The sequence below is a fragment of the Cicer arietinum genome, chromosome 5 (assembly GCF_000331145.2).
Source record: "Cicer arietinum cultivar CDC Frontier isolate Library 1 chromosome 5, Cicar.CDCFrontier_v2.0, whole genome shotgun sequence".
Lineage (NCBI taxonomy): Eukaryota > Viridiplantae > Streptophyta > Magnoliopsida > Fabales > Fabaceae > Cicer > Cicer arietinum.
The window spans coordinates 68,419,144-68,428,556 of record NC_021164.2 but is presented as its reverse complement, the minus strand read 5'-3'; the positions used below and the strand labels follow the sequence as shown (position 1 = coordinate 68,428,556).

Sequence of the window (9,413 nt, the reverse complement as noted above, 5' to 3'; positions counted from 1 at the left end):
ATTAATAAAGTAACCGACATTACAATAATTAATAAAATAATTTTTTAATAAAGTAACCGACATTAATAAAGTAACCGACATTACAATAATTAATAAAATAACTATTCAGAGACGGGTGAGTCTAACATAACAATAATTAATAAAGTAACCGACATTACAATAATTAATAAAATAACTATTCAGAGACGGGTGAGTCTAACATAACAATAATTAATAAAGTAACCGACATTACAATAATTAATAAAATAACTAACATAAAGTGTTCATAAAATAACCGACATAATAATAGTTCATCAAAAGTGTTCATAAAATAACCTACATAACAACAGTTACAAAAGTGTTACTACTAACTAGTGCGACTACGTGATAAATACAAAGCTTTATAAAAGTGCCTATACAACTCATCATCTGGACTAGCTTGATGTTCACTCAACCCCTGCTGTATAAGATCACCGATCTGCTGTAGGATAGGTGGCGGCTGTGAACTAGAAGCATCTGCACTGGTGGGCGGTACACTATAACGTGGGACCTGAGGTACACCATCTGGTCGCACCAGCAGTGGATGAGACACCTGATAGAACCACTCCAAATATCCATCTTCACACTCAGATGGATATGTAGCTGGACGAAGCTTGGGAAATAGCTCTGTCACTGGCGTCACATATCCCAACCATTCCACATCTACATCAAATAATCTAGCAGGATCTGGAAGTGGCGGTGAAGGAATATACTGGATATATCCGAATTGTCTCAAACACCTCTCTGGTAGATATTTCGCTACAGTGCTGCATAATCGAATGTGACCAGTATAAAGTGTGATATCATCAAAAGGAATGACACCCCTGTGATTCTCCCATGGTCTCCATATAACATTTGCAGGTGTCAATGCATCAATAATACTTCTGTATTCGTGGACCTTATGCTTGCCTTGCTTATACCACCATCTATTCATTCGGGCAAAACATTCCACGTCAGCACCCTGATCACCTCTATTACAAATATTTGAAAAATATTCGTAAATCTAGCACTGTTACAAATAAAAATATTAAATAATTAATACTAACAATTAAATACAACATAAATAAATTAAATAAATAATTAACAATTAATACTAAAATATAATTGATACCTGAAGCAGCGTCATATATCCACCTAGCTGTTTGGTGTCATAATAGCAGGCATCTGAGAGGTAGTCATAAAGCACCACTAGTGCAGCAGTACCCCATGCATATCTATCTATACCATCTAAATATCTGAATAAAGGGAGGTACTTCGCATCAACTAGAGTATGACTCTTATCAGCGAAAATAGTACTCCCGACTAAATTCAACAGATATGCCTTAGCAGCACAGTCAAACCTCTCTGCTGCACACTGCCTTCTGAGCACCTCCTTCAACCAATCCAATCTATAATGTGCACCTCTAGTCTTTCTGGTCTCCTTCCAGATCTCTTCTGTGGTCACTCCTAATAGATGGACGACAAGATTACATGCCGTTACTCTATCTACATTGGGTGGACTGTAGAACTCACCCCTAATAGGCAATCCGAGAAGATTGACAACATCATCCAAAGTAATCGTCATTTCACCAAATGGCATGTGAAATGACGATGTCTCAGAATGCCATCTTTCAACAAAGGCAGATATCAAGTTGTTGTCGATCATCTTCAAACTACCCCGTTGTAATGGGTTCAGACCAGACAAATTCACCCAATTCTCTATGGGTCGCGGAAGTACCGGCGGAGTAAATTGTTGCATTTTCTTCCCATGCGCAACAATTTTCAGCAATGGTCGCTCCTGTATACAAAAAAAAAATATGACATTAAAATTAAATTTAGACAACAAATAATAATTAATTTAAATATTTTTAATGTATTATAAGTAATAATTAATTTAATATACCTCGCCAAACCATAGTCTAGCTGAAACATGATAACGGTATCGTGTAAGGACAGACAAATCATAAGGTCCTCCAGGATACCGTGTGAGCTCACCAGGTCCCTCAGCTCCATCATGTTCCTCCTCCATATGCTCTCCCTCATGAGCAGGTGCAGCCTCCTCCTGCTCATGTACATCCACCTGCTCGTGCACCATATGCTCATGTACCACATCTTCCTCATGCACTGTAGAAGGCTCCCCCTGATCATTATGTCCCTCATCATCATCTTCAATAATCATACGTCTTCTTCTCCTTGAAGCTGTCGGTCGAATCCTCTCTGGGGGATTCATCGGAGTCGATGTAGAAGTATCAGTGTCCCGTGTAATTCGTATGATTTTGCCGCCTCTTCCTCGTGCACCCACTGAAAAATTAAAATATTAAAAGAATTAAATCACAATAAGTTATAAAATTATAATTAATTAAATTAAAAAAAAATATACATAACTTCCGGAAAACTTGATGCTCAAGTTCTCCGGTAACTACCGGAAATATTGGCAATCAAGTTTTCCGGAACGCTTTCTGTACCGGATATGTTAAAAATAAGTTTTCCGGAACACTCTTCTGTACCGGAAAACTTCCTACAAGATTTCCGGTACCGGAAAACTTTAAAACAACGTTTCCAGAATACAAGCTCTGTACCGGAAAACTTGTTTCTCAACTTCTCCGGAAATTTTGAAAAAAAACTTACTCTCTGTTCCGGAAATGTGAAAGTGTGGAATGGTAATTTTTTGAGATTTTATTATTTATACGAGGGCAAAATAGTCATTTCATTCTAAATTTGGGGGTATAGGTATAATAAGGAGGGTACAAGGGAAATTTTTCAACTATTACGCGTCAACTCAAAATGAAGAAAAACGAGGCCCATCTGACCCAACAATAAGTATATCCTATCTACGCGGCCCAAACAATAGCTCTCTCAAAAAAAGTGGAATACGACGTCGTTAGATAGTATCTTCTTCTCCGTCGCCGACGACTGGGGGGAGGAAGTTAAAAAAATGCTCATAGTGGCGAGAATGTGGCACAGGCCGTTTACGGTCAACAATCCTCTTTTGAAATCAGTTATCGGCATTCTATCATCGTCCTTCACCACGTCCTGCTCTAAGCGCGTGGGCACTCACAGTGGAACCTTTCACTGCGACGAAGCTCTCGCTTGCTTCATGCTTCACATTACCGAACACTTCTCCGGTGCCGACATTGTTAGAACGAGGGACCCGAAGCTTCTCGAATCATTGGATGCCGTAGTCGACGTTGGAGGCGCGTATGACCCGATACGACACCGTTATGATCATCATCAAAAGGATTTCGATCAATTTTTTGGTCACGGTTTCAAAACTAAACTCAGCAGCGCTGGCCTTGTCTACAAGGTCTTTCTCTTATGCTCACTCGCTCAATGTTTTCGTTTTTCTATTATTGATCAAAATTGAATGTTTGAATAAAAGAACTTAATTAAATGTTTATAACATATTATAATATAAATATTTGTGTATAAGTTATTTTCATACCAAAAGATAAAATTAAGTGTAATCATTTTCTTATAAGTTGTTTTCACAAAATTATCTTAAAGTGCCGGTTAAAATAAGCTGAAACGAGCTTATGGAAATGTCGATAAACTGTTGTTCTCTGCAAATGCTTATGTAAGTAGGTAAGCTCAAATAAGTCAATTGAAACTGAGTCTCATTATTCATTATTCATATGAAGCATTTTGGATTGGAGATAATTGCAAAGGTGCTTCGTCTTGATGAAGCTCATCCTCATGTACACCAATTATATCCAACTATATACAGAAACTTTGTAGAGGTAACTAATTTTACTATGCATTCACATTTTCATTTTCATCCTTGAAATTTTGGTGATGAAATTATGACTAGAGACTTCATTATGTTCTGTTTGTTGAAATGCTGGTTTGTTTTCAGGCAGTTGATGCTGTGGATAATGGAGTGAATCAATATGACTTGGATGAATCTCCAAAATATGTAATCAACACAGGCCTTTCATCTAGAATAAAACGATTGAATTTGGATTGGACGGATTCTGATCAGTCATCTGATGCAGAAAACGAGGCCTTTCATCGGGCAATGGCTCTGGCTGGTGGTGAATTTTTGGAGGTGAGATCGTTTAGGAATGTCCATGTTTGATTTTAGTTGTTTACTGTGTTTAATTTTGTTTACTGTTTCTCAGTACCTGCTGAGCAATCATTTTAGTTTTGACAAAAAAAATAATCTTTATTTTCCTTTTGTGTTACAGAATGTGAATTATTATGCAAAATCATGGTTACCGGCGCGGTCGATTGTTATGGAGTGTCTTGCAGCACGAGAAACTATTGATTCTAGTGGAGAGATCATAAAGCTAAATCGTTCTTGTCCTGTAAGTAGACAAGCCATTTAATTAATTTGACACAATTTTTTAATAGTTGTTGTAATAGACTAGTTTTCCCTTCATTAATCAAAGGGTATATAACAATCTTTTCTACGGAAAATAATATTGTTTTGACTTTGAACATCCTTTTAAGAATTATTTCTGAACTTATTCCACAGTGGAAACTTCACATACATGAGCTCGAGGAGGAAATGAAAATCAACCCTTCCATCAAATATGTTCTTTACCAGGCAGGTTTTTAGCTGAGTTAATTTATCAATATGAAATCGAATATAATATAAGCATCCATCATTTCCAGCATCCCCCTCTCAAAATATATACACTGGTCACTGGTTTATTTTCTGGTTCATTCATCATAACCAAGGTCACTTATAAACTTGAAATACTTTCTTTATTTTCCTATTCAATTATAAATTACTATTTGATCTGTGATTAATATAATATACAACTCCTACTTCTAGGATGATAGGAGTGAGAATTGGAGACTACAGGCAGTGGCAATTTCACCTGCTAGATTTGAGAGCAGAAAACCACTACCATATCTTTGGAGGGGTTTGGAAAATGACAAGCTATCTGAGGTTGTTGGAATCCCAGATTGTACTTTTGTGCACATGAGTGGTTTTATTGGAGGAAATCGGAGTTATGATGGTGCTCTAGCCATGGCAAGAGCATCTTTAAAGGCTTAGGCAAAGGTAGGTTAAACAATGCCTTTTTCTGGAGCACTTGGTTTATCTTCTTTTCGATTGGACATCTTTAGGATTGATCACTAAGCTTGTATTTTAATTGATCAGTATGCTTTAGTGGTTCCAAAACATGGTTCATGTGCATGGGAAAATTGCAAAATGCTAATGTGATAATATGATGCTGAAATACACGCTTTCATGTTAAAGCTGTGGAGGAAATCTTTAGAGAATGTAACTTGACATTTTCTCTCATACTAAATTTTTACACCAGTTCAATGATTACATTTCAATTCATCTGTTCTGATCTTTCCCTTGTATGCATTTATCAGCATCCTCATTATGGTCAAAACTAGGTCCAGGCTTCTCTGCATGCAGAATATTAGCAATAGATTCATTCGTTCACTCCTCCTCTGAAACACTTGGTAGATCCTCTTTAAACCACGAGTAAAGCCCGCCTTCTAGATGGAAGACATTGTTGTAACCATTAAGGACCAGCAAGTAAGCTGCTATTAGAGACCTGTTTAAGTACCAAAATGTGATCATCAGAGCAGCAGGTCAATGATTTGAATATTTAATATTTTTTCTTCCATAATTGCATGGATAGTGGTATACAACATGCAGCTTACACCTATATCACTTTCTCTGATTTTACATCCATGCAATCCAAGTTATTAATGGCACCTTCCATTGTGTATTTTAGCCAACGAAGAACTAATTTGTCTTATTGTTACTTAACAATTAATAACTTGGTAGGATGGTTTACAGTAAAATGAATGTCATGTATCCTGTCCTCTAAAATTTAAATGTCTCTGACTCTGACGTTGGATGCATAGTGCAAACACATCCAAAAGGTTTGAGTTGGAATCACCAAAAGTTTGTATACATAATGGATTGATTTCATAATCTGTTGCCAACCAGTTTTGGACTATAATATTCTTACAGCATATATGAAATTTAGCGAGTCAAATTGAAAAACTAGAGAGAAGAAATTAGGAACAGGAAAGGGAGAGAGATAATTGGATACCTAGATTGTTGACCTTCTGGCAGATTTTGTGTTGGTTTCATTGTTCCTCCTGCTGAGCAAGCTACTATTATCTTTGCATTTTTATCTAGTTTTGCCTCAACAGCTGCCAGTATTAATCAAATATTTAATTTCAGAAAATAAGAATGCATGAGTTCAAGAAATGCATGGTGAGGCAAATTCGTCGTACATTTGATAAACTCGGGGTTCTCTTCTGTGCCAGAGAAAATACCAAAAAATGCAAATGCAGCACGTCTGGCAATGTCCCAGGCTGTCCACTCTTTTATAAGCCTGTATACTTGAACATTAATCGCATCTGGGGGATGAGCCTGCACTTATCGTAGCCAAATCCATCAGTTTTTTTTCTTAGTCTTAGTACCCCATATATAACAATCAAACATAAGCAGAAGCACAGCGGAGGCACAGATAAAATGCAACATGAATGTACAGGCACATTGTAGTTGGAAAACAAGTCTAAAAATTTGTTCACTAACCTCCTTGAACTCTGCTTCTGGCCTTACATCAAGAATCACAAAATTATTTTCTTTCTGAAGGCGCAGAGCTTCTTTTGCTTCCACACTTTTTACCTGCAATATTATATCAAATAGTATAAACTTGCATTGTTGTATAGAGTGTGCCTCCCTAATCTAAATTTTTGTAAACCAAAAATTAAAACTTGCATGTGATAAAACTTGAAATGACATTTGCCTAGATTTTACATGTTATTATTAGTTGTATTGTGTAGCACTTGTTTGACCACATAGCCAATTTCCCCTGTTTTCAACGTTCTTGTTTGCATTATTCTATGATACCTACTTCTTAGTATGCAATGAAATATTATCTACTTCGCCAGAAATTTCAAGCTTTTGTATTATCTTGAAATTTCTTTGTGCTCACTTTAACGTAAATGCTAAAGATGCAAGCGTACTTATTCGTGCATTCAGGAGAGCATGTATGACATAGAGACGGAGCTTTACCCTTTTTTTCAGCAGTAATTCTCGCTTAACCTTCCATTCTTCTTCAGCTATTATCTCCAAACAAAAGATGAAGTTAAGGTTCCATCACATCTTCGAGTTGCTGTGACAGTTTAATCAAGTAAGAGTAACTCAGAACATACCTGGTGATTTCGCTGGCTTTGTGGCTGTGTTCTGGATTGTTAGCCCCCTTGCAACGTTCTGTTGGTGTAATATCTGAGAAGTAGGTTTGTATGATCTCACTCTGACACACCGTGAATTATGATCACGTGTACCTTCTAAATAAGGTGCCCATGATTGTAAATATGATGTGGATGAATATTGTAGAGCTGTTGATGTAAAAGCTGACATGATTTGAAGCTCAGTTTCAACAGAAAAATCTGATATTGGATTTCAAAATATGATATTTTAGGTAATTCAATGGAAGTACTTGGGTTCAGACTTTGCGCTTGTTGTCAAGTGAGTTATTTGGGTAGTTAGTGAGAAGTTGCGTTTGCGTATTGTGGATATTTTGGGCACAGAATCTGAATCTGTGGTCGATGTTTTAAGAGTCCCTAGTTATTTGGATATCATTCATTATCATCATTTTTGTGTCTTTGGTTCTCACTCCTTTCTTTACCTTGACACATTTTTAGATCATTTTGTCTTTAGGCATTAATTTAAGAGCTTAATTGCCATATTGTGTAAAAAAAATTATATTGTTAGAAAATCACAATTATTAAAAAAATAATTTTAAAAATAATTATGATAAAAGTCAAACATTTTTAATGTTTGAATGGTTATAATTGAATGACAATGTAAATTTTTTATAAATTGACCATATTCGCACTGAGATACTAGTACTTGCCATTTTAGCTATTATTTTTGTTTAATATATATATTTTTTTTTTTATTTTTAAAGTATTGTGACATATGTCAATATTGACATAAGATTAGGATATAAATAGTACTTCTTTTATGGTATGAATATGCTTATATTTTTCACTAATTTTTTTTAGGTTGATATGACATGATAATTCAGTGTCATGTGACTCCAAAATCTCATGTGGTCGTACCATGTTATATATATTAGATGAAAAGATGATATTAGAGACCAAAAAAAAAATTATAAAATTAAATTAAATTATATTGCAATGACTAAAAACATACATTATCTCTTATCTTAAATATGAGTCAGACGAAAAGTAATTCAGTATGATACAGTGTCTCGAAATTGAAAATCACTTTAGAGGAGAAAATGAAAAGTTATGCTCAATGCTTATAAATATAACAAGCTTTATAACCTTGTTTAAATGGAATGAAAAACAATTTATCCACTGCCATTTCTATTTGAAAGATACAAAACCATCCAATGGAAATATCGATGCTTGAAAATTTTGGAGGGGACTTGGATGACTAAAGAAAACTCACCTTGAGTATAACATAGTTTCATACTCCTGATGAACAAGTTTCTGTTATAGTAATCTTACAGATTAGCCCATACAATAGTTGCATGATAAAGTCATAGATGTGCTGCCTTAATTGACATTTTGGTGTCAATTTCCTAATATTTTGGTATAAAATTGAGTATTTTATTATCTTAATCACATGATGAAATTGGGAAGGAAGAGGTTGGCACGAATGCTATTAAGAAAAATGGCTAGTGTCTGTCGGTGAATGAAAATCGTGCATAAACGTGGTGAGTGTGAACTTACAACAATAGGTACGCAGTTAGGAAGAAAACAAAAGAGTTGCTACTAATAATAGTGGTGGAGTATTTAGTAGGAGTACATGGTTTATTTATGAATGTCAATGTCTGCCATGAATCGTGATAATGACTGGCTAAGCAGTAAAGTACTACTACCATTTCAGATCCATAATGCACTCATTGGAGGATTGCCGACATTCTATAATAATACTTTCATTCATTTATTTATTTACCAGCAACTACCTCCAACTAGAATCAATCAACACAACTTTTACCCTTTTATAATTTAGATTCCTTGTAAAAATTGATCGAGTATTTAAAAATTTAAAATATAGGTAGTACACTAGTCAGTTCCTGTTCCTGAACTAGTATAATTATTCATTAGCAATTTTCAAGTTATGATGTCCTTTAGATATGCATAAAATATGTTGTTTCTAAAGTATATATTTTTATATTTATTTTATTAAGAGTATGCATTAACATTCTCCCGGTGACCAAAAAATTGGTAAACATTTTTAACAAGTATACTACTTTCAACCTTTTAAATACACTCACCTCATTTTTTAACTAATTTTTTTTAAGAAAATGATAAATATTATTAAAAATTCACATACGTACCGATAAAATCTTGAATTTAATGATACAAAATTCAACATAAAAATATTGACACTCGACTATTTTTTTATACGGAATGCTGATATTTACGAAAATATTAATCACGCAAAAATTACTCTT

At 34.9% G+C, this 9,413-nt stretch overlaps 2 protein-coding genes across 5 annotated transcripts; one reads left to right on the top strand and one right to left on the bottom strand.

The window, feature by feature from the left end:
* Nucleotides 1-2,841: 2,841 nt before the first annotated feature.
* LOC101497309 (uncharacterized) lies at nt 2,842-7,430 on the top strand. 4 transcript variants are annotated; one of them, XM_004502647.4, is made up of 7 exons: nt 2,842-3,301; nt 3,636-3,734; nt 3,851-4,042; nt 4,182-4,301; nt 4,472-4,543; nt 4,775-5,005; nt 7,042-7,106. In XM_004502647.4, the coding sequence occupies exons 1-6, from the start codon at nt 2,933-2,935 to the stop codon at nt 4,997-4,999; spliced, it is 1,077 nt and encodes a 358-aa protein (XP_004502704.1). In that variant the 5' UTR covers nt 2,842-2,932; the 3' UTR covers nt 5,000-5,005; nt 7,042-7,106. The 4 variants fall into 4 exon arrangements, with proteins under 4 accessions (XP_004502704.1, XP_004502702.1, XP_004502703.1 ...); XM_004502645.4 differs by lacking the exon at nt 7,042-7,106 and adding an exon at nt 5,105-5,286; XM_004502646.4 differs by having other exon boundaries at nt 2,843-3,301; nt 6,962-7,430.
* Nucleotides 5,137-7,342, bottom strand: LOC101498293 (rhodanese-like domain-containing protein 14, chloroplastic). The gene is made up of 6 exons (XM_004502648.4): nt 7,135-7,342; nt 6,995-7,041; nt 6,512-6,604; nt 6,208-6,346; nt 6,021-6,123; nt 5,137-5,513 (listed from the first exon to the last, which is right to left on the bottom strand). Exons 1-6 carry the CDS (start codon nt 7,340-7,342, stop codon nt 5,396-5,398), a joined length of 708 nt encoding a protein of 235 aa, XP_004502705.1. The 3' UTR covers nt 5,137-5,395.
* Nucleotides 7,431-9,413: the final 1,983 nt, after the last annotated feature.